The sequence below is a fragment of the Lepidothrix coronata genome, unplaced genomic scaffold, assembly GCF_001604755.1.
Source record: "Lepidothrix coronata isolate B3197 unplaced genomic scaffold, Lepidothrix_coronata-1.0 Scaffold13, whole genome shotgun sequence".
NCBI lineage: Eukaryota > Metazoa > Chordata > Aves > Passeriformes > Pipridae > Lepidothrix > Lepidothrix coronata.
The window spans coordinates 2,844,643-2,870,989 of NW_016690193.1; the positions used below are offsets into that span (position 1 = coordinate 2,844,643).

The window sequence follows — 26,347 nt, forward strand, 5'->3', positions numbered from 1 at the left end:
GTTTAAAATGGTATTTTTATGAAATTTCAAGATAACAGCACTGTCTAATTATTCTAACTTAGCCCACTGCTACTTTGCTGTAAATAATATGCTCGTCACAACACGTACTTTATAAATCTTAGACAAGCCCTGTATTGTTGTCTTCCAGCTTGTCAGGTCTGCCTGCCTTTTCCATGTGTCAGCAAGTAAAATGGTCTGTGGAAGGCAAGAAAGATAGCTAATTTTTAGAAGAGGCACATCAGCCAGAAACAAGGTGTACAAATAGAAATGTGAAAAGAGAATAAGGAGAAGGGATACAGGGAATAGCCACAGTAAAGATACTGCAGGGAACTAAGGAAGGTGCAGGGGGAGAAACCCAGTGACACGAACTTTGCTGTCAGTTTGCTCCTTGCACAGAGCCAACCACCCATGTCTTCCAGTGTCTGGACTTTGCTATGATGATCAATGCTTGCAAGTTTAATTACTAAGGGTGTAACTTTTTAGTAACTACTGACAAGCAAAGCTTTGTAGAAACTTGCTTCAAATACCTGTATAAACGATAATTGACCTGAGGTTTTAATAAGGGAAGTAAGTTGGTTTGCAGAGACGGACCATTACATTTGTGGGTCAATTAAATACCAATGCTACTTTATTTCTACTTCTAAAGACTTCATCCAGACTTAACACAGGCATCACTGTCCTCTGTTCTGTAGAGCCCAGAGTACCCCTCCCAGGACCCAAGGTGTCCTAACTCTCACAGACACAGCTACATAAATTGCTATTTCCAAAGAAATAAGCTTGGGGATACGAAAATAATTTCCTCATGAAGTACTAAGAGGAGACAGTTAAAAACAGCTTCCTCACTGACACACTCCTCTTCAGTCAGCGATATACATGCACAGAAGTATGGGGAAACTGAAGAGGAAAGAATTAACTCACAGGTTCTCTTCCATGTCCTCAAAAAGAATGGAAAAGTGCTTCTTTTATTTACTGAATAAATGCGAGGGGGCAGATTTGCGTTTATTTTATAAAACAGTTCTTGTTCACTGAATTAGCTTGTGTTTCTCACTTCTAATCTAGGCTGTAACTCTGCAACTTGCTTCATGTGATCAGCCCTCAAAAGATCAAACTTAGCTGACCTAATGACAGAATTTCTGCTGCCACAATTCATTTCCCAAGTTGCTTAAGAGGACTAATACATGAGTCATGTATGGTCTAATAAGTGCTTAAAATTATGGAAACACTTATCATCCAAAGCAGCAGGATCTGTGGAGTCTGGAACAAAGCAGCAGAGAAATAAGCTTATTATCCATAAGGATGGAAGCCTAATCTTAAAAAATTTCAGACTAATAAAGTATCAGGACAAAGCCTGCTTTGGTTGTAAAAAGGAAATTATTAGACTACAAGAATTGCAACACAGGATAAATACTCCTTTGTCCAAGTTTTGGGCCTGTAAGCTATTGCAAGGAAAAGTAAAATGCCACCAATGTCTATCTATTGTATCTATAACATACCTGTAACAAGTCTCAGCTACTCTGTCTCTAAATTAGCATTAGAAACTATTATTCTGCACTGAACGAAAGTGTAGCTGTCTTTGTGGGACAGGAGTAGAAAAAGTATTGTGGAAAACAAAGATTTCTGATACATAATAACTATGAGAGACAGTAGCATAGCACATAGACATTCATATTTTATGGTCTACTGTGTTTTAATTCTAGTAAGAATTGCAACATAACAGCGTATGATTTTTCAATGCATTTCCAAAACAAAAGAGTTTTGCTTAACTTACATTATAGCTTGCCAGATGCGTGAAAATTTTCCATTGAAAATGTGGTACCAATTCAAAATTTTGTGCCTTTGTTCAAGACTGACAATAGCTTAACTATTATGTTAAAATTAGAAACTGTTCGATGCTACCAATCAAGTAAAGCACTTAATCATACAGTTCTTTCAAGCATAAGAACAGTTACATTGCACTACAGGGGAAAGTTATAAAACATATGATTAAATGTAACTACATTAGGTAAAAATCACAAAAACAACTCCATAATTTTGAAAAATCTCTAAAGCATACCAGGTTTGTGAGACATGGAAACCTGAGTCTTTTTTGCCTAAGTTTGCATTTCATGTATGAAAGACGTAAAGATAAAGGAAGACCAGAGCTGATGTATTTTCAGAGATGACTTCTTACCTCCCAATGAGGTCATGCTCTTTAAAATCGCCTCCAAAATTATTACGTAGAAGTTTAGCATAAAGCTTGACACAAAGTTAATTTTTGCTGTATTATAAATTAAACTTTGAACCTTCATGACAGTCAGATAAACAGCTATGTACAAATGACAAATGCGATCTAATTTCAGAGATTTCTATTTTCCTATAGCCCGGAAAGAATCTTCATTGTATATCCACAAGAGACTTACAATAGCCCTCATACACAGTAAAAATCCTATTCCTTCCCTACCCTTGGAAAAACATATAAAACAAAAAAAAGACAAACAAAAAAGCAGCAATTAGCCTCATCAGGTAGGCTTTGGATGAACAGTAAGTATGAGAAGAAAGAGTCCACCACCTCGAAAAAACAACTCTAGTCATAAAATCAGAAGACCAAAAAAAAAAAAGAACAACTGAACTTCAAGAAGAAAAAGCAACAATGTTCATTTCTACAAATGGTACAAAAGGGGACCAAAGATACAGACAGTTAGTCAAAAGGCTACTGTTCTGTGTCCACATTGTGTTGCTTGCAGTAAGGAGAAATCAGCATAGGCAGACTTCCAAGGCTTGTGGTGTGCACCTGAATTATCAGATGTTCCTGCCAATGCCACTGTGAAGAACCACATGCCCAAAGTAGAAGACTGCATTGCAATGACTGCAAGAAGGCTGTGGGAGAAAGCTAAAGAGGAAAGAGATCCCATGTTAATCCCAGGACTAAAAGCATTTCACATGTTAGGCCCCTTTTCTACAGAGCACCAAGACAAACATCTTGCAGCCAAGAAGTATGTTTGGACAGACACACAAAAGAAGCTGACTCACATCAACACACGCAGTTTGAAGGGCAAGTCCTGCCTTTTCATACCTGAACACAACACATTCATGAATAGCCATCAAGGATAATGCTCAAAGTTATGAAAGCTCAAACACCACGTTAAAGACATCTCTCTCTGCAGCTCAGAAATTTAACTTTAATTTTTACAGAGAAAAAAGCCACCTGTGTTTCTTTGCACATAAAGACAATAAAAATAGAAAAATAATGAATCTGCCTGCTCATTACTGTGATGGGAAATGCTGCTTGGACCTGACTTATTCTTTTACAACCACAAATTGTATTTCTCCTAAAAAAACTGCTTACAGAAAAAAGGACTTTAAACAAGTAACTTGCTTCATTTTATAAAATCTGGAACAAGGCTTTCCCTACTCACAAGATGCAGACTACAACCACTGCCCTCATGTCACCCATCATACACTCCAGAGCAGAACAGCACTCACTGAGACCTTCGCTGGAATAGTCTCCATCTTCCCTCCAGATATGGTCAGCATTATGGCCCTGCTTCAGCATGCAACAGTCAAATACCTGAATAAACCCCAGCTTAACCACAGATCTTTCTTGGATCATAACTAGGGTGACTCAGCATCTGGTAGGATTGAGCCCTAAGGACACATGCAAGAAGAAATTAGCAATTTCCATTTAAATGCTAATACTTATTCTTCCCAGTGAAAATTGAAGTATAACAAGCGATCTCTCATCACACCGAAAGAGCCTTGATTGTTATTTAATGATCACAGTGAATAGTTAGAAAGCATGAAATGAAGCTAATAAATCTTCTGTTGAGCCTGACACTTTCAACAAGCAAAAGTACTCGAAGTTTTGAAAAACAGTTCTGTCTGATTTTTTTCATCTTAAACTAAACTTTCCATGTTCTTCAGTCACAGATCCACATACTGGCACCACACAAACTGAAACACCCGGCTACTTAAATAATTATTTTTAATAATTCTTTTTAGTGCTACCTATACAGTATAAAATACATTACATTCTACAAAATTCAAGTTTGTTCATCAGCACTATTCACCGCAGCACCTGTCTGTCTTTCAGGGATAAATTAAGAAATAAGACAAACACTATGGAAGTAGGTTTTTTCCTTTCTTACTCCAGCCTCCTAGGAGGATATAAGTACAGTTTGGTTGGTTTGGTTTTAAAGCTACATTCTGTTTTAAGTAAAGACAAGCCCAGGATGATTTTTGTTTGATAAATAAATAATTTTAACCATTAATTAAACAATTTAATATTTTTTTTAATAACAGACTATGAGACTGCTTTTTCTTTCTCCCCTGCAAAACAGAATCTCAGGAGACTAAAGCCTGTGACTTTTGAAACTTAGTAGTCAATACTTAGATTATTCGTAATAGCTTCAATGAATTAGTGATCACTGAAATGCCTACTTTGTTTAACAGAAACCTCCTAGTTTATTCATAAACTTGTAACACTAAAATACCCAGAGAGAAGTGTCCATTCTCAAAATCTCTTCATGCACCAATAAAAAACACCACTTTGGCTTTACGTAAAAACAATACTGCCATTACCTACCCTGAGAACTGCCTCATTTTTGTTGCTAATATAAACATACATGTGCATATGTGCGTACACACAAGAATTACAACACTCCCACACACAACAGTCCCAGTACAAAACAGCATAAACTTTCTCCAGAGTTAAAAAGTATATGTAAAATACCACAAAAGCAATGCAATTCTATTTCAATTTTATGTGCAGTATACTCTAAATAGAGATATATGCACCAAGGCACCATGTTCAGACTCCATACAGTGCCATAGTCAACTGTAGAGGGGCATCTGGAACACTTCTAGAAAGAAAATGGAGTCTCTGACAGGCTCAAACTATACTTTGCAATGTGTCCAACAAAGAAGAGGTTACAGGTATTTGCCTTATGTTACCTCCCTCCCCTTCCTTTCTCTCTTCAACTGATTGCCCCTTCAACAGAACAAGTTGGGTGGATAGCCTCGAGTGTCTGGACACTGAGCTCATGTCATGGCACAAAAGATGCACATCAGATCTGTGGTGCTTGGCCTGTGTGATGGAGTAAGTTACATGATACTAAATATAACCTTCTTTTATCTCCTTATTCATCTCTGAAAAATTTTGTACAGCACAACAAAGAACCAACCCATGGCCACATGAAATGTAAACTGCATCTGATCTGCTGAATCAGATCATCTCATCACGTAAGTCAGGTCAATTGCATTTCCATTACCTATTTCTGCAGTTAGAAAAGTTCCCTATGCCATGAAATTAATCTTGAAAGACCTCAAGGTAGGTGGTCTAAGCTCAGCACCACATGAAAGCAAAACAAACTGCACCCAAGAAATACTGGACCCTTTCCAATACACCAGTTGTAGACAGAGCTGGTAGCAATTCTGATAGCTGCTAGGAAACTAAAGGTTACTTAACAACTATGACTTAAACACCAGTTTCCAATTGTAATTCTGCCAACTTCGAATCCTTCAGGCTGAAATTCTTCTTGCTTATCTCAGTCTAGTTTTTTGAAATTATACTAAAAGAACTGCACCACATCTGTAAGACAATGAGTGTTTGTGTGTTATGTATTTGAACAAAATATAGGACTCCTCTACTCTCTTTGAGAAGAAACATTAATACCTAGGCATTTCAGAGGAGAGACTTGAATGACCCAAGAGTTCTGTCACATTTCAAACTTAGAAGAAATGCGTAGTATGGCCAATCTGATAAATCCAAATCCATCTGTCTAAACTGTAGGTTGTTGAGGACTGCAACTTGGATTAGACAGATTCAGGGAAAAGCGAGTAGACACCTAAGCAAATAAGGGACAGGAGTAAAGGAGAATTCTGGGGAAAGTCTAAAAAAGATGATGCTACAGGGGTCTATTTATATTAAAACACATTCCTCTCCACTATCTGGTTGAATTCCCATGCACACTAAACTCAACTTGCATGTGTGTTCATTTGCTATGACCATACTGCTTTCAGAGGAACTCTGACTCCCTCTCTGCATTCAGTATATGAATAAGGACAGCACAACAACCTAAATCTTATCTGCAGGACACCTGCTTTATTTAAAAATGGGAAAGCATATGGGAACTGCTGGAAGGAGCAAATGCAGCAGTGGAGTCCAGTGCACATCACCGAGCCTCTTAGGGTAAAATGGGATATCTGAGACAAACACACATGCTGTGCTTCAAGCCCAGCAAAAGAGCAAGACAAAATCTGGGGCATGGAAGTTGCAAAGAGCTGCAAATAAACCCACAGAAGACTGTCACAACCTGGAGTGTAAACTGTCTGATCTAAGAGAGGATTTTTAAACATATTGTTAAAAATCGATTTCCTACTACACAAGAGAAATCACAACCTTAAATCTTAGGTTAATGAAGGCACGGGGACTTGAGAACTATCACAACAGTTTTGAAAGAAATAAAAGTTACACAAACAATATGTGAAGACATTTCTAAATAAAATTTGCACAAAAATTCTTTTAGACTTTTAATATCTCATAAGGAAACAAAGAAGCAAAAAGCAATTTTATTTCTCCTTTCTAAACATTGCCGTAAAAACACCTGATCACTGATGCTAACAAAATTTAACTCAGGTACCCAAGTTCCTTTAAATTTCAAGAGTATTAACTCCTTGGCAAAGTCTTACCAATGAACTTAAATGACATCAAGCACATGTGTAGTACAATTCAAGGGGAAACAAGGTTTCTGACCCAATCAGGTGCCCTATGCCACAGAGAACTCAAATTGCATCCTGTTCCCATTACTCGTCAAGGCAGGAGCACTTCTCTGGTGGCAAGAACAAGCCCCCTCTCACCACAGCAAAACTGGTACAGCAGTTCTGTACAGAAACAGTGTCCAGCACAGCCACACTGTGCAGTCTTGATTCCTCCCCAGAGCATAGTCATCCATCCCGTCGAATAAGGCAGTGGGGAACAGTAAGCAGTCTCATAACCAGAGTTTGTGTCCTAACACCTGCATAAAAATGTAAAATTAAGCTTGTCTGCCTCTCTCACTTTCTAGTCAGTATATTTTGCTTACGGAACATTAACATTCTTTCCGATTCATCTGCTCAGATTGGCAAAAATCTTCTTAAATGTTTTGTCCATGCACTCACAGACTGCACAGATTTCAGCTGTGACTGGCTCATCGCTTTCAATATTTAAAGATGGCTTCATTTTTAGAAGAAAACAAGTATGAAAGACTGCTCTAGAAGCTACAGTACAAGAGATAAAAGCAATGGGAACTTTTGTATGTGGGAATTATCCAGCTAGCTAAAATTTTTTTGTAACAGTTGCATGCTTGCTTACAGACTAAATTACATATTAGAATCAAAGATAATACACAAAAACTACATTAAAATAGTTAAAACTGCAGCTTGGCTATCCTACTTACAAACAGAACCAAATACATGAGAAGTTACAGAATATAATATTCTCCAACCACTCACCTCTGACCACTACACCTGGTTTATTGTCACACAGAGTATACAGTGTGAAAAGACCATTTTGATACAACAATCCGAGAAGTTATCCATGGACAATGGAAGAATGTAGTAGAGATCAAAATAGTATTTGGTCTCAGGACTGGTAGAAATTGCCATTAATAACCAGAAATGTACAGCATAAAATATGCAAAAAAAAGAAAAATAAATCCAACAAACAAATCCTAAACTTAAAAACAAACTTAATTACCTAATCAACATTTAGAGAAGAAAAATATTCAGTAAAGTATAAGACTGGTCAGTGCTCAAGGCAAAGGAACAGAAAGAAGATGAGTGATTTGATGCACTATGGAAACAGAAGCGCTTCTTACATGTTTCTGCAACTATTTTTCCTAGGGCAGCATGAAAAATATATTTTGGATTCTTTACTTACAAGCTATGGAGATCTTATTTGTTATTCTGTCCATTTGAATAACAATAAACCTTAGGAAGAAAAGCTTCTTTTCAGTTTGATGTTGTTAAATTTCAATGTGCAGTACAGGCTAAATAAATTTGTGTGCATCAGGTACAAAAACTTTCAAAGCACCCACAACTCTGTATAATGGCAGAGCTGAAAATCAGAAAACAAAGGACTTCATTAGGGCATTTTGTGAAAACTTTGAAAAAGTTAATTTGTTTCTTTGACAACTTAAGAGTTTGATTCCATTTGAAGAGGTCTTAATATTAGTAAACGGTTATAGCATTAAAAAAAAAAAGGTGAAATAGTGAAAAACCTGGCAAAGGGGATGGTATAAATCAAAACCATACTTTCATAAAAGCACCAATCCTAAATCCCACAGTCCTTACTTGACACAACAGACTAGAAACTTTTAATTCCTTGCCTAAATCAAGGTTACAAAGAGGAATGAAATGTTGCCTGATCCAGGCTGAAAGCCACATTCCAAAGAAGCTACTTCAAGACACACAACTAAGTATAGACAAAAGAAAAGGATGATAGCACTGAACTCTAAAATATGGAACAGGAGAAATGAGAGAAGCTCTCATAATCCTAACACTAAGCCCTATGAAATGAGCATCCAGAGCTAAAGTTACATTAGGAAGAAATCCAAGCACATAAAGATACAGAAATGCAATTCAGGTAGCACAATATACACACAGCTCATATAAATCCTTGCACAAGTCCCTCAGTAAGAGATTAAAGAAATTGTGCAGTCATGGAATCAGAACCAAAATACTTCAGCCACTTAAAAGTAAGAGTAACTTGTTTCCTTTATGATAAAATACACTGCAACTTGTGTTAAATAACCTACCACATTGAAGGAAATATTTATATTATTTAATTACCAGAGAAAACAGAAGAAGCTAGAAGGACCTAAAGGAAACTGATGGAATGGGCAATAAAATGGGTAGACTAAAGGAGTAGTGACAAATCAAAACAACAAACACTGCATGGATAATACAAATCATCTGGAATCGTACTGGAATATAAGCAACAAACTAAAGAATTCAGAATTGCTTTAGAGGCTCCCATAAAACATTTAGCTCTTCAGCAATCAGAGAGGTCATAAAAAACAAACTTAGCCCGAATAAAACCTGGAGTAACAAAACACCATGAAAGCTATTAAATGATCACTACAGAAGTCAATCGGATGTTATAACAGAACACAGTGCTCAAATCAAGACATGTTATCTTGAAACAGTAATGCAGTGCTGGAAAATGGAAAGAGAATCAGCAATTCCAGCAGCACCACCAAAGTGCAACTTCATTTTCAGCAAGGTGAAACTTTGTATGTCGACAGTTTAACAGAAAAGGACTGCTCCTCTTGAAGGGAAACATAGCAGAAGTGCACACTAAGTATGGCACAGCATCTAGAACAAAGAGAGGACTGTTTCTTCCTCTTTCCTCTCAAACTGAAAAAAAGGAAATGTGAAGAACTGAAACATGACTATTTCAGAACTGGGAAAGGAAGGCATTTCACTCCTGGCTAACTAAGCAACCTGTGCACTTCTTTCAAAGAAGCAAGTGGGAACTAGGCCAAACAAGAAATAAGATTTTTTGAAAATATATATTTATAAATATACCAAGATAGTAATCATTATAATATTCTCTAAAAACAGAAGACAAGATTTATAAACCCATAGAGTTAGAGCTTCTAGATGAGGGCCACTGAAGTGGCAGACTTTGTTCTAGGTCTGTGCCACAGCTACCTTTTGCCCACATCTTTCCACAGACTGGAAGAGCATTCCTAAAAGAAAGCTGATACTCCTCATAATTCTCCAGAAGGTAGATGCAAAGCACCATGATGGACTCCAAATGTAAAAGCACAATGTGACACTCATACCAGTGAATTAGAGTTCACTGGTTGTTTCCTTCTGTTAGGTCTTGGTAAAAAGGAAGAGTAAACCTACCTGAATGCTAAACAAGTAACAATCACAAAAAGATGCATTCAAAGCTCAAGCAAGTGTTGGAAGAGGCCCTTCAGACCTCTTGCTTCAGGATGTATGTCAAGAGCTTATACAAAATAAGGCAAAAGTTTTGTGCAGGGCACGGATACCCCAACTGCTCTGGATTTCTTGCTCTTTTCTCTAAGGCAGCAGACCCCAGTGCTGCTGTCAGAAAGAACAATGACCCATATATATGGGTAGCCCAAACCATTCTAGCAGCACCTGCCCTCCCTTACCATGAAAACACTTCTCCTTTTTTACAGGTGTTCATTACACTGTTTCTTAAAGGTGGAAGCTAAATCTTGTGCAAATTATCTGATTTCAGCATACACCATGTAAGAATTAGATCAATTAAAAGAAAGGAGGAGGAGGTTGGCACCTCCCAAAATGAAGTGCTATTGTCTATCGAGAAGGCCTTCAATATCCTACGAGTACCTGAAAGGAAATAACCACAACCCAGAAGGAAACAGTTCAGGATTTGAGACAGTCAAGCTGCAGAAGTGCCACAAAAAAGTCAAAATAAACTCAAACTAAAATAATTTCTTCTCTTCCTGCTAATTTTAAAACACATGAGTTGTACCTAGAATCCATTTTCCATTCTTTAAAGTTCAGTAAACTTATTGTAGTGAAACACCAAATTTTTCCCCTCCTTGCAGGCAAATTATCCATACATGGCAGTTCACTTAAAAAAGTTTGTGCAAATATATGTCAATAAATGAACTATGCACCCTACTTAAATTAAAAAGTTGACATGACAAATAGATGAAAACATGAATCCTCAGTAACACCTCTGGTAACCTTAGCCCAGCTGTACTTCCACTCGTCAAGCTGTCCTTCACATCCTAAAAACACAAGTGAGAAATGCTCAGTAGGACCTGACACACTTTGTTTGTAAAAGATATCATTTCCCTAGAAAGAAGGAAGATCAGAGTCTTAACTTTGAAAATTGATTCTATTAACAAATAAGACATTATTTCTTACACAAGAAATCTTCCTTTTATCTGGAGATGCAGCAGTTTCCAGACTTTTTTCATTTTGATCTGTTTCAAGGGAGTAATCCTTGAGACCAACAAAAACCAATCTCACAAAACAGTGGCATGGAGCAGTCAAAAATATATTATCCAACAAAAATTACTTCAGGTCCTGCTAACAGCTTTGGAAACTGCTCAAGTACAAAGACTGGCCTTTCACATAGAGAAAGCATTTCTGAATAGCAGATAATATGGGGAAGACATAGCAAAAAAGCATCACTGTGTGGGAAAAAAAAAAAACAAACCAGAAAAAATAATACACATAAATCATTCACAATATTATTGGCTCTTCATGCACTACACAAGAAAGATATAAAAGGATGTTAATGTTTAAAGAGGCAACAATCAGTGTGAGAGAATAATGAAGACTAGTATGACTTGTAAAAGCTCCCAAAGGCCCTGTTCTGGATGGGAGTCCCACAGTGCTATGTACAGCAACACAGACGAGTCCCCACCTCAGAAACCACACACTCCAAAGGCAATTAAGCTAAAATAAAATTAACTAGGATATTCATCTGATGTGTTTAACAGCTCTGGTTCTTATATGTTCTTATATGTTTTTGGACTCTGTGCCACCACTTCAGCCTAGAGGAAAAGAGGATTACAATCCTTTTTCTGGCAACCTGATTCAGGAACAGTAAGGGATGCTAAGGAAAAAGAAACAAAATATTCACCCTCTCAATCATGAAGTGGTTAGCTCACACAAATGCTGCTTATCCTGCAGAAGGGGAAAAACAGACTGCTTTCTAAGAAGGAGATTCCTCAATTATGTAACTTTTGTTCTTTAAGAAGCTGGTACTGGGTATTTAGTTTCTATAAAATGCACTTCAATCTACAAAGAAATTTTCAAAGTCCATTTCCATCAAAATATTAGCCCTTCCTTTGCATTATGTATTCTTTACAAACTACATATTTTTAAGAGGATGTTGCAGGAAAATGGCTGGAAGTCATCCCAGAAACTACTGCATTATATATCCTTTCTGTAATTCAGGTGAAAAAGATAGTATACATTATTCTAGACTGGAAGACAGAAAAGAACAAGTCATTGTGGATTCAGCATCTGCTGCCGGAACAGCAGAAATTATTTTTATGCAGCAAGAATGTCCCTTTTAAAACATATACACAATTCTTCGTAAAATTTAAAAGATTTAATCAATTACCTACAAGTTTTCTGTTCACTTTTGCTGTGTTGGAGGTCAAAGGGAGACTATAATCACAGTTCATTCACAAAGCAATTAACACAGATGCATGAACTTATGCAAATATTTGGTCAAAAAGTTTTAAGAGGAACCTTGTTCTTCAACAATCAATACAGCAGCAATGTGGAAAAGTCTATTATGGTTATATGGTCTATTATACTTCCTAAGAGGAAAGACTAAGAGAATTGGAACTGTTTAGCCTGGAGAAGAGGTGGCTTTGGAGTGACCTAATTGTGGCCTTCCTGTATCTGAAGGGAGCCTACAAGAAAGACAGAGAGAGACTTTTTACAAGAGCATGTAGTGATAGGACAAGGGAGAATGGATTCAAACTGAGAGTAGGTTTAGATTAGATGTTAGGAAGAAATTCTTTACTGTGAGGATGGTGAGGCATTGGAATAGGTTGCTCAGAGAGGTTGTGAATGCCCTATCCCTGGAAGTGTTCGAGGCCAGGCTGGATGGAGCTCTGAGCAACCTGATTTAGTGAGAGGTGTCCCTGTCCATAGCAGGGGGGCTGGAACTAGATGATCTTTAACATCCCTTCCAACCCAGGACATTCTGTGATAGACACAGATAGAAAAAGGAACCCAAAAATAACATAATGAAAACAACCTTGACACTTATGCTGCTTAAAGATGCAAATACAGTAACATATTACAGACTGCTTTCAGGATCACTTCACTTCTAAAAGCTCTAAATATGAGCATTTCTAAAATCCCACTATTCAATATTAAATACTGAAAATTAAGTTAATATATCCTACTCATCCTTAATCCAGTAATACCTTTAAGTTCTGATGCACCTAATTGCAAAGTACTGCTGTAGCTAAAGATTATCCCCAGCCAGATAGATCCTAAGAAATCCCTTAAGACCCCTTTTTTCCAGAGGGATGAAGCAAGATCGGAAGGTTATAACATATGGAAAATGCATGAGAAATCGCAGCCTAACAGAGATACTAGAAAGGAGGGCAGCACCCAGAAAAATACAGCTCTTAATGGCTAGTTTCTATTTAAATGGCATCCAGTGTCAGCTTTCAGTTACCATGCATCATACAGCAGCTACAGCCAGAGCCAAACCCTGTTTGCACAGCTTGGAATTCAGGTGCACAGCACAGAGCCCAGTGTAGCCAAGAGCCACCTTGAGGACAAAGCTGATAAAACCAAATGCTGATTTTCTTGCTGGGAAGAATAAGCATGTACAAAAATGACATCTTTTTATGAACAACTAAACACTTATATAGCAACAGAAGTGGCTCTGTGCATGTGTGTCTACATGCCCAACCTGGTAATACACACTGGTTGCAGAAGCCTGTGGTCCCTGGATACTCTTGTGCGAGGCATTAGGGGCGGGGACAGGGACAGGGACACAGGGCTCTTGCTGCACTTGGCAGGATGTTCTCAGAGACTGCTTCTAATCTACCTCCACTTGTTTGCTAAGACACATTGCCCTCTCCACTGCCTAAAGCACAAGCTGGTCTAGTGCCCAGAGAACTCAGTGGAGCAGACATGAAATCACCACCACAGACCTTCCTAATCTTCTGCTACTCTCTGAAGTTGCATAGCCTGAAGAGCGGCTTGAAGCCTGGAACCCCCAAACTGCAGGTATGTCAAGTTGCCCACAACTAAATGTCATATATCCATTAATACCTTTGAGGTACGTTGAATCCCTGGTGCCCTCTCTATCTTCAGCATCTGTACAACTGTACCCATTAACAGTCAAAAGTCAGATTAACCTGTTTAGCACAGCTAATACTAGTGTTAACACTGTAGGAACGTGTTTAAACTTGACACTGAGTAATTAAAGTAAATCACATGTATTTAAAGTACACTGTTCCAAAGGCACTCAAATCACTGCAGCGCTGTAGATAATTATGTATAGCAGTCAGTGCACCGAAAAAAGAAGATGAGGAAATGTTCCTGACAAAGTGAAGGGAGCTGGTGTGCTCTGAACACAATCTGAAGAAAGAATACGGGTGTTGCATAGCATATAACCTATAAATTAAGCTGTCAATAAAAAGAGAGAGAGAGACTAGGGAAAATAAAGGCAAAAGAAAAACAACTATTTCTTCAAATGAACCTCAGTTGCTGAATCCCTCTCTATAAATCTAATTGTATATATTTTAAAATCCAATATCACTTTGTTCTAAACATTATTTCCTAGATGTCAAAATCAGCACAGAGGACCATGTATTTCTCGAAATAAATTTGACAGGCTACTATATTATACTTTTCATGCTTACTGGTATACTACAACAGTTAATTTATAAAAAAATCAAAGCTCTGTAAAAACAAAGTTATATCTCTAGGATATTTTCATGAAACATTGTTTTGCAGCTAATAGTCTCTAAAAAGGAAAAAAATTGATGGATGAGAAAGGGTTCTACCCAAAATGACTAATGAAGAAGAGGAAGGAAAGGGTAGCATGTCAATCTGCAGCAAAATATAATGTAACTATTGATCTCTGCAATCAGTAGCAGGTTGTCTTTCAGATCACAGGTACTTTTATAGTTACACAAACGTCCTTGCTTGCTCAACAGTGAAGGTCTTAAAACAACTGACCTGATTTTTGGGTTTTTTAAAGGGTTAGGGGCTCCTATTCAATCTGTTTATTGGGTATCAATTAAAAAGAAAAAAACCCCAGAGAAACACAGTAAATAATGAATGATGTTATAATAGAAAATTACAGCATTAGCATAAGTAGAATAAGCAGACCTATAGCAGCACAGCAGATTAATGACAGTTACATCAACACGAAACCTGGTAAAAGACAGTTTTTAAATGCTCTTACACAACAGAAAACCTGAAAAGGCAGAAGGCTCTTAGGAAGCTGAACTTATACACAGAAAATGAACTACGGGTAACGCTGCTGAGAGATGTATGCATCTTACCCGTGAGTACAGCTTTTGCTGAAGGGTCTGCCAGATCCAGCGCAGATTTCCCATCGGTGTTCCGAATGTTTGGATCAGCTCCGTGCTGCAGCAGCACTGTGCAGGGAAAGCAGAAACAGTATCTTACCTCAGGTATACACAGGTTATTTACTGTTAAGTGTCTCCTCGGCATGATGTAGGCATAAACACACATTGCACAGTTTTCTTTATTTTTCCTTCTGTTTTTTTTTTCTCTCTCTCTTTTTTTCCTCTTTTTTTTTTTTTTTTTTAAGCACTGCAGCAAAGGATCTTCTCTGGACTAAGGCTAAGTTGGCAAGTTGAGATATAGTAAGACCACATGACTTCGCATGGTAAACATAAACCCTGAATCTCTTGCAATACTCGGGTTTGGGTTCCTCCTCACAGCTATAGCTGGTATGCTGTGCAGTCACTGACTCACACTGGGAAGTCTGCTGAGGAACCTGCTTCTGCCTTTACTACCACTACTGCTGCTTGTTACCACTCCTGCTCCTTTTCCTGCTGAATATCTCAAGTCACTCCGCCTCTGTAAATCAGTAATACCCCAGTCTTCCAGTGGCTCATCACTTGCACAGAAAATCTTAACCATGGCACACTGGCTCACCTTCAAAAACTGTAACAAATAAGGTAAGATGTGTAACCTAGTACCCTGCAGACTGGATATTCAGGGGCTATTATTCTCACTGGTGTTTCTTGTCCCTACTAAGCCTATAAACACATAAAAGTTCAAGTACATAAAAATACTTAGAATGCAATACGCAGCCATATGGATAGGAAGGCACTGATACAGTAAATTATCATCAACTAGAAAATCTCATTTTAAAAAAACCAGTATTTCACCTGTAAACTCTTTTGATCAGAAACAATATAAAGAAATTCAGATCACCATCTCAATATCAATGCATTTCCTACAGAACCGGAAAACAAAGCCCATGGCAACATTAGAGGGCTGACAAAAAGGGCGCGAATGTCATGCAAAATAAGCACAACATATTACAAATTCAGAGCAACAGCTACGCACTAATTTTGCACCAGTGTGAAAAACAGGACAATACACAGAGACTCAAGGTGAAGGAGACAAGTAATAAAAACCAGCAGATATTTATGGTTACTCTTATAAATACATCTGTTGAGATATAGAGGGACTGAAGAAGTCAAGACAAAGAAATACTTGCAAACACTTTTTGTAACTAAGGGTGCAAAAACACTTCATAGACAGGATTCTGCAGGAAAAAAACATAACCAATTCAGAACAAAGTAATTACTGATATTATATTATATATATATGTATATGTATTTCACTTTAATCAGCAAAACACTTGTCAGAAATATACTTTTTTCTAAATTAAAAATTTAACTGGTAGTATTGTTTTTATTCAAACCTCTTTTCTTATACATTTCTGACTGTAAATTCTTTTAAGATTGCCAAATTTCATATATTTTAGCTTACAGGATGCAATGCTACATGCTTGCCCCTAAGCTGAATTTTTGGAGAAGTTTGGTGTTTCAGTGAAGTAAATTGACTTATTTTATGCTTTGTCTGATGTTTTTGAAAGAAGACTCAAGTAGGAAGATTGGGCTTTGCTGGTTTTTTGTTTGGTGGTGGGTTTTTTCCCCCCACGTCAAGACAAAAACATCAAAATGGGGAAAAAAACAGCTAGCACGTGCTTACAGAATCTTGTTAGGCTCTGGCACCTACGTTTCTGAAGATACCATCTGTGCCATACATGCTACCACCCCCTTCGAGATCTTACTCACAGACAGGTTTGAGACTGAGCCAGCCTCTCAAGCCAGTCAGGCACACTCCAGCAGGAAGAGGCAAACAGGACAGTAGAAAGTACAGGAACTAAGTATGGAGAGACAGACTCAGTATATTCTGTCTCTATTCTCTTGGACCCTACTAGTGAATTTATATACTTGGGGAGAGGGAAGCCCAAGAGGCATCAGGGTAAGAGAGGACCCTAAAAGAGGGTACCAGCAACTAAGTGTCTATCAAGAGAAAGCAGCTAGTACAAAATGATGAAATAGCACAGCACTGGATGAGAAAGCAAAGAAGGATTCACACGCCAAAAGGCCTGGGACAAAGAGCTGGGGGAGAAAACTGAAAAAGAAGATGTGGCAGGGGAAAAGATAATAGCTCACATAAAGAGTCCATGAAGAAAGACCAGAAGAGAGGAATGACTGGGATCTAACCACGGTTTGGAGGTTTAGGCTAGCATGTGAAGTCAAGTTGAGGTAGGCTAGGGCAAGAAAGGTGACTTTGAAAAACAAGAGGTAACGAGCATATAAATCTCAAAGGGATCTGCAACTGCCTGAGCCCAGTGTTAAAACTGAAGTACATGTTTTCAAGTCTCTTCATTCTTCAGTCCTGAGCAAACAAACCAAGAGCACTTCCCTGCTACGACACCACAGTACTGCTTTCAGCTCCTCTCCTGGCTAAAATGACAAAGGATTATGCAATCTATGTAACCTGTTCATACATGCTAATGAACCATGAAGGGTTTGGGCATGGCTTACAACATACAATTTCTGTGTCCGGTTTTTAGTTTTTTAAAACCCTAGATGAATACATTAAAAATTTACTAAAAAGACTTAAGCTGGTTGCCTGCAAACACCTTGAATTACTGACAGCCTGTGGAACATACACTTAAAGTGGTCAAACTAAGTTCAGGAAAAGAACCTATCAGAAGTCAATTGCTGTAACTATGAGACTTATCCTTCTTGTCTCTGCAATCACTCATCCCACTTGACATAACGCTTCCAGCCTCTCCAACAGCCAAGGGTATGGTCCTACAGATTCAGCCCTAGAAACCCTGTGAAATGAAGGCAATGGCATCTTGAGAGAAGAAACCAATCATATAAATAAAGACCGTATTAGAATGCATATGAATAAAGGAAGAAAACTCGGGTCACAAAAGCAATCTTACTCTTGCATTTCCTCTACTGACTATTTGATTCTAACCTTTCCATACTTTTTAAGTACATAATCTCACACAAGAGTATCCCAGTGAGCAATGTTGTCATCAACAAGAATTAATGAGAGAAATCTGCCATTTGATGTTTAGCCTATCGGTGTAACACAGCTGTACTTCTATACCTGGCAAACCACAGGTAGCTTCTAATTGAATGTTCTCCTGCATGTTCAAAACCTTTAACACTTTAGCCCAACACAAAGTCTCCCCTAACCACAGGGTATTTGAGATCTAGACACAGTGTGTCTCTCTAAATTTCCTTTTCAGTACACTAGGGATGTGTAAAAATGTCAATGTGTGGAAAAAAACATTCCTTCTATAAAGAAACACAGCAGAACAAGCCATTCTAACTAATTGTAACTATTTTGGATTTCAAACACTGCACACTGGTTTTAGAGGACGGTTTCTGAGTGGCCTGAAAAGAGAATGTGCAAATAGCTTATGTTAAGAAACTGCTGTTAACAGGCAAGTGTAAGGATGCTGTGCACAAAAATTAACTCCTGGAACTTTGTTAATTACCATATTTGGATATGCTGTTTTATTTCCTCCTGACAATGGGGACATTGGGGTGTATTTTTCTGTACTGCAGGCAGCATCCTTAATGATCTAGCAATACCATTACCTGGCTATCCCTGCCTATTCTACAGACCACTTTGTACAAAGAGTATAAAGAAGCTCTTCTTTTTACTGTATCTTCATACTGCATATGGACATCAAAGTCCTGTAAGTTTAACTATAGTACAAACATGGACTGGTTCAGAGCTGTATTTTTATCCTCAGTGCAACTGCTAAAATACTTCAGTTTCTGATCTTCACATACCATCTGAAATGCCTTATTTAATTACACTGCTATTATACCAGATCAGTGCTAGAGACAAGAAAGGCCATATTCTTCCCACATTAACAAAAAAAAAAAAGTTACTGTATTGCACAGAGTATATAATACAACCACTAATCATTTCAGATTACTGCCAACTCACTACAGCAGGATGAAAACTAAAATTGGCTCACAGCCTCCTGGCATAGGTATTTTGAACTGTGAAGTTAACCAACACAACCTCACTTGGCTGTCAAATTATAAACCCACCAAGAACAAACATTTCTACTTTTAGCAGTTTCAACCTTCACATTTTCAGCAACAAGGTATAGCAAAGACTTCTCTGGCAGCTATACATCAACAAGTAAGTTTTTAAAATCTAAAACAACAGAAAAAAGTTTTTGTACACAGAAAACATCACTCAAGTATTTAGTCCCTCCTCCTTCATACTGCCTCAGTTAAAAGTCTACCAGAGGAAAACACTTTTGATTGAAAAACATAAATAGAAAGGGAAAAAAATAAATTTGTTTCAATATTAGGTACAAAGATCAAAATAGTTCAGTTATGACTTCTCTAGGCCCAACATCCACAGCTCCCTGACTATCCTTACAGGAATGCTGATGGAAAAGTTCACATTTGGTTTTGAATCAGAAGCATGCAAATACGAAAAAAAGGGCACATCCAAACTTTTGACTGCTGAGTGAAAAATGCAGGAACAACAGGCAAACCTTCCAGAAGCATCTGTACTTAAAGCTGCCTTCTGCTTTTAATTACATTTCCAGTGTTCCTCACAGCTCTACCACTGCCTCTTCTCTGTCTTGTTCTTTTATCACTGTGTCCCATTGCCTTGTGCTTGTGGTCCCTTCTAGCTATCCCAGCTTTAGTATATATTCTTTCTTCCCCCTTTTAAACTCCAGCTTCTGGAGAAGAGCTTCAAAGATCCTTTTCAAACCATTTTACTGTAGCTTTATCTACTTACTCCCAAAGAATCAAGGTACAGAGAAAGCAGCCTAAGAATAAGGCCTGCTTTTGACCTACAACATAGGTACTATCTTCCATCTCCCTAAAGGACACCTTTGGGGCAGGTCAGTCTCTCACTAACCTTAGGTCCCAGGAACACACACACCTCTCAGTCCCTTGTAGGACATGTTTCCAACTTGATGAGAAATATGATGTGCTCATTCACCTCCACATTCCAAAAACATCTAAACAACACACTGGAATCCAAAGCATTAATTTTTTTCAGTCAATGCTAAATGCATCTTCTCCCCTAGCTACCTCTAAATGTAAATCAAACCACTGAGGTTTTGAAGCTTTTCTCCTGTTACAAGAGCAAGTTTTCTGCCTAGATAGTATACTTCCTTAACTGAGAGTCCATAATTCCATTTTGGCAAGTTAACCAGATACATAAGCCTTTTTGCTAAATGGCCCTATATAACAAAAGTTGTAGCACCCAACTCTTAGCTTTATAAAATTGAATAGATGAGATACAGTTAATAACATTAACCACAACTGTATCACTGACTAACTTCTGCCTCTGTAAGCAAACCCAGACTTGGCCTTGTGATTAAGAAAAAGGCTATATTCATCAGCCTTCGGAATTACAAGGTGAAAACATGAGAGGCAGCATCACTACAGAGGCTGCAAAGAGCTCTAAAGGTTTAAGTATCACTACTAGACCTGATGACATGCATGGCCTCAAACACCACTGCCAGCTCAGTCAAGAGGAGTTGGGGAAAAAAAATAGAGAGAAGCAGGTCCTATGCTCTTGACTGTCCCTCTATAGTGAAAGCCATCAAAGCTGAATGAAGAGAGGATTGTGGAGAAGAGAGGCTAAGCACACCTAAGAATGTAGTTCACAATCAGAATAGGGTAGAGCCAATAACCAGACTTATCCAGGAGCACTGCAGATAGTTCATTGGTAAGAAGACATGACAGCCAGGTGGCAGATCAGGGACAGGATAGGAATGCATTGGCTAGGAGAATGACAAACATGAAGCAAAAATGAAAAATAAGGGCAGGGTGCAATTAAATCCCAAAGGGAATTTGGGGAGAAATACAGTAGAAATGCTCACGGGTACAGGCTGATCAGGTAAGGAAAAGTTGCAGAAAACTGAATCTCCAGCAACAAAGGTGTCTGCAGACAGTTAACTGATGAAGACTTCAAAGACCTGCATTACTGAGTTGCTCTATAGGGTTTTATTGCTCAGGTGACAAACTGGAGTGGACTTTTCCAGGTTGAGAGCTGCTTTTTCTGAGGCAAAGGCTAAGGATCTCACTAAGCAGAGAATGCCCCGGGACAAAGGGGACATGCAAAACAGTGCTTCGCTAGAAGGGAAGTAAGGAGACTCCAACCACCTAGCTTCAGGGGAATAAGGAGCACCTCTAGTACGATGAGAACAGACAACTCTTCAAGCAAAAAGCAGAAGAACATGCAGCCTTTATCCCACCTTTACAATAGTTAAGGGGGGGAAAAAAGGACTGCAAAGAACTGTAAAGCTGCTCCCCTGCAAAACAGTACTTTCACAGGCTATAGTTTCACAGAATCACAGAATGGGTCAGGTTCAAGGGGACCACAGTGGGTCATCAGGTCCAACCTCTCTACTCCAGCAGGGTTCCCTAGAGCACTTTACTTAGGATTGTGTCCAGATGGCTTTGAGCATCTTCAGAGAAAGAGACTCCACAACCTCTCTGGGCAATCTGTTTCACCCAGACCACACCGGCAGAATCACCACGCCCACCCCCTGTGCTTTGGGCGGCTGCAAATGTTTGGTCAGGCAACAAGGTAAATTAGAAAAGTGATCACTTGCCCAATCCACTTCCTCATGCAATGACATGGCATACTCTGGGTGGCACAAGAAACTATGGTACAGGGACACGTGCTGGTGACAGGAGTTGAAAAGGATCATTTTGTGTTTCTAATTAAGAGTATATCTAGCATTACCAGCCAAAGCCCTGGTGGGTTAGTGTCAGCTGCGAGCACTTCCCATCATTTTGCCTTCTCTACTTCCCTCGTTCAGGGCATCCCAGTTTCCCAGACAAGGGTTTGTTCCCAATGGACCAGCATGTTGGTTTTGTTCTTTGTTGGGGCCAGACAAAGCAAGAGACAAATACCTCGACTGTAGTAGTACGAAGCAAAAGCTTACAAAAGCAAGGCTAGGCTCCACTATGCTGAAACAAAACATTTTTAAGAGAATTAGAATGGTGTTGTCCAATAGCTGAGACAGAAATAAGAGTTCTGACAGCAGGAGAAAGCAGCAGACAAGTAGAGGGGAAAAACTGACAGAGTTTTGAGCAACAGTAAAAAGTCAGGGACTGCTGATATATTAGGAACCAAGGGGGAAACACCTGTGAAATGCCTCAAAGGAATTAGTGCATGGTCCTCCAAGAAGGTGACAAGGTCACTGACACAGCTCTACCAATGAACACAGCACGGGTATCAAACGTGAGGAGCTGGAAGCCACTTTGCATCTGGAAAAAGCTATGATCTAATTGCTATCACCGATATATCGTGGGAAGGATGACACAACTGGAGCACTGCAATCAACAGCTAAAAACTGTTCAAGAGGCACAGGCAAGGAAGGAAAAGCAGGTGGTTACCCTCCGTGTAAAAATAAAATAAAATACAAAAAAACAGATTGGCTCTAGAGAGCCGCCTTGGAAAAACAGGAATGAACAAGTTGAGAGCTTATGGGCAAAAATTAGGGGCCAAGCCAACAAAGGAAAGCTCATGGTTGGTATTTACTACCGGCTACCTGATCAAGGGGAGCTTATTGATAAAAGAGTTCTTACTTCAGCTACAGGAGGTGTCATGCTTGCAGGCTCTGATCCTGCTGGGGGACCTCAATCACCCTGACATCTGCTGGAAAAGTGGCACAGTAAGCTATAAGCAGTCTAGGAGACTCTTGTAGTGTGCTCAGGATAATTTCTTAATCCAGGTGACAGACAGTGCAATTAGAGGGGAGGCATTATTAGACCTGTTGCCTACCAATACAGATGAACTATTTAGGGATGTCAAGATTGGTGGTGGACTGAGCTGCAGTGGTCAGGCCCTGGTGGCATGAGGGGTATGGACCAGGTGAAGAATAGAGTAAGGACTCCAAATTTCAAGAGGGCACTCTCAGTTGTTTAATGAATTAATGGATGGGACCCCCTGGGGAAGTGCCCTGAGAGACAAGGGAGCTCAACAAAGCTGGAAGCCCCTTAAGGACATTTTTCTTAGAGATCAGGAGGTCTCAATTCCCCAGGTAAGAACTCAAGCAAGAAAAGCAGGAGATGCTGAGGACCTCCTGATCAAACTACAGTATGAGAAGGAAATGCATAGGCACAGGAACCAGGGACATATAGGCTGAGATTAGAGGGATGCTGCCGGGGTGTGTACAAATGGGATCAGGAAAACTAAGGCACAGTTAGAGCTGAATTTGGCACGGGATGAAAATAATAAGGGCTTCTACAGGAACACTGGCTAGAAAAAGGAAGATTAAAGTAAACATACCTCCCTTGATAAGTAAGACATAAGAACTAGTAACAACTGATATGGAACAGCTGGTAGGTACTCAACAGTTTTTTTACCTCGGTTTTGAACAGTAATCCCTCTTCCCACATCTCTCAATTCCCTGAACCTCAAGGCAGGGACTGCAGAATGAAATTATGTCCATTATAAGGGAAACTAAAGGTTGAAGGTTCAAGACCATTAAACCTTCTGAGATACCTGAACATGAATCAGTCCATGGGACCCAGTGAGATGTATCCCAGGGTCCTGAGGGAATTGGTTGATGTTGAGCCATGCTCAATAAAACTGAGAAGTCATGGCAGTCAGGCAAAACCCCAGTGACTGGAAAAAGGAAAATGTCACATCCATTTTTAAAAAAGGTAAAAAGGAGGACCTTGGGAACTACCAACCAAGCAGCCTCACCTCCACGCCCAGTTAAATCATGGAACAGATCCTCCCAGAAGACACATGGAATATAGGGAGTTGCTTAGAGACAGAAAGAGCAAATCATGCCTGACTAATTTGGTAGCCTGCTTTGATGGAGTGACTGCATCAGTTGGCAAAGGAAAAGCTACAAAAGAGCTTTTATCAGCATCTGCCTGAACTTCTGATAGGCTGGAACAGGTTGTCCAGAGAAGCTGTAGATATCCATCACTAGAAGTGTTCAAGGTCAGGTTACCCAGGGCTTTGAGCAACCTGATCTAGGTAACATTATCCCTACCTGTGGCGGGGAGGTGAACTACATGATCTTTAAAGGTCCCTTCCAACTCAAACCGTGCTACGATTGTAATCTTGCAGGCCAGTTCTTGGAGATACAGAGTTTTAAAATTTATACAAATACATGGTTTAAATGGTTATTTCCAAGTAGAAGAAAGCTACCTCTAGTAAAAAAAGGGGTACTTTGGCCAAATGTGGCATAATCTAGATAAAAACATAGGAACTGCTTGCACACTTCCGTTACCTTGTCATTAGATAAACAATAGCAGCAGCTGCTGGGGGCATCAATATACACACAGACAGCTTGGAATATGGTTCTCCTAGCAGAGGCATTTCTTGCTTTGTACCTGAAATGACCATTTGGTCCATCAGGGTCAAGGACAGCCATACCAAACATCTCCCTTTACAGAGATAGAACTGATCTTTGAAAGGCAGGTTCTCATGCATCCATGTGCTGCAGAAATGGCACCAGTTCCTACAGTAATAGGATGCAATACCAAATTGAGCAGAGGCCCAGTAAAAGATGAAATGGAGACAATGCTTAGAGGTCAGGTTCCTTCAGCTGAAGTGAGCAATTCACAGAAACAGGCTTCGAGGCAGCAATAGGAAAGCAAAGAAGCATCACGAACAAGGTCTCCCAGTACTAACTTTTTGCTTGTTTGTTTTGAGGGGAGAAGGATCTAGACAAAAAGAATATTACAAAGCATCACTTTAAAAGGACTTGATTCTATTTTCATGCAAACTCTGATTTTTCAAAAAGACTCTTTTGTCTCAGTCTTTTCGTTGTTTACTTTCAGACTTTGCTGAATGAAGTTTCAACCTCTTAGCAAGACGGCCTGACTCCCGGTCTATATATACATACTGTAACCTTACCTCTCAACATACTACAAAAGACTTCAATGCATTCTAGAATTCAATTGGCAGTAGATGTTCCAGAGATCAGATTTATCTAATTGAAGTAAAGTAGAGGGAAAGCATCTGAACCAAACAACCAAAACCACAAGTATGATTGCAACAGTAAGAGCTCTTTCAGCAGCGGAAGAAGATACCTTTTAAAAGGCTCCGTCCTCCCCCAGTGATTGCCTTCAACTCTGTCCCCATAAGTAGGTGCATCCTGAGTTACACAATCCTGAGCAACATGCTCTAGGAAACCCTGTTTGAGCAGGAAGGTCAGACTGGATCACCTCCAGCGGTCCCTTCCAACCTTACCCATTCTGTGATTTTAACTAAGAATAGTTTTCTATGCGTAGGAAGCACTACAGAATTGCTCCCTGGTACACCAGTTCTGCCTCCCTCTAATTAAATATGCATAGAAAGAAAGAACATGAAGAAAGTTCCAGAGCCTGTAGGCAGCACAGCAGGCTGATAATATCCTTCTGCCCTCAGAGAAAGAGCCAGAGTTGGTAGATTGCTCAGCCTACATGAACAGCAATTCAAATCCTTGATCTTGCCTGAACTTAATGAAGTAAATATTCCTGTTTCCTTTTTTGGATATAATACTTTTCAAGTTAAAATTTTTCATTTCAGCTAACAATGAGGACAAAAGTATATGCAGGTTATGCAGAATGAAGTCTTCTGGGGAACTTCTAGAAGTGTAACTGCAGTTGTTTTGTTTGTTGGGGTTTTTTTTGCATCACGCCAGAGACAGCAAGTGTTCATTCCAGAACACTTCCCCCAAGAACACTATCTGCACAAAAAGCTGTGTAATATAAAGGAAACTTCAGGAGTTCCACAATGAATCTGCAAAATGTAAGAACTCTAGAAGCTTCAGTCACCAAAAAAACCAACAACCAAACAGAAAACTTTCTTTGCGCTAACAGGAAATGAAAGACAGTACACTAAGCATTTATTTAATCCCATTTATTTGCAGTCATGAACCATGAACATGTACTCCTTTTTCATGGAATCACACTGAATCATGGAATGGTTAAGGTCAAAGGGACCTCTGTAGATCATCTGGAACAACTTCCCTGCTGCAGCTGGGCCACCTATAGCCAGTTGTCCAGGACTCTGTCCAGATGGCTTTTCAATATCTCCAAGGCAGGAAACTCTACAACCTCTCTGTGCAACCTGTGATTAGTTGCTGTGATGGTAAAGTGTTTCCTGGTGTTCGGAAGGATCCTCCCAAGTTTCATTTTGTGGCAATTTCACACAGGGTCTTAAGAATCACACCTAAGTGTGTTCAAGAAGTCATCTGGAACTCACTTGTTGTTAGCATGCAAAATCGAACAGAAGACCCTTTAATCAAAGAAGCTTCCAAAAAAACCTAACAAAAAACATTTAGCCTATTTGTAGATGGAATGGGTTGAGG

General features: G+C 39.1%; 1 protein-coding gene across 2 annotated transcripts in view; it reads right to left on the reverse strand.

Moving 5' to 3' along the window:
* The window catches only part of TNKS (tankyrase), a 132,468-nt gene that overhangs the window by 83,178 nt on the left and 22,943 nt on the right, over positions 1-26,347 (reverse strand). Inside the window, exon 3 of one of the 2 annotated variants that reach the window (XM_017805957.1) lies at positions 15,021-15,116. Coding sequence is in view for 1 of the 2 variants with exons in the window: in XM_017805956.1 (XP_017661445.1) it covers positions 15,021-15,213 (193 nt within the window). In the remaining variant the exon portion in view is untranslated. Of the gene's footprint in view, positions 1-15,020; positions 15,214-26,347 lie in introns of those variants that run through there. The other variant, XM_017805956.1, reaches the window with a different exon arrangement.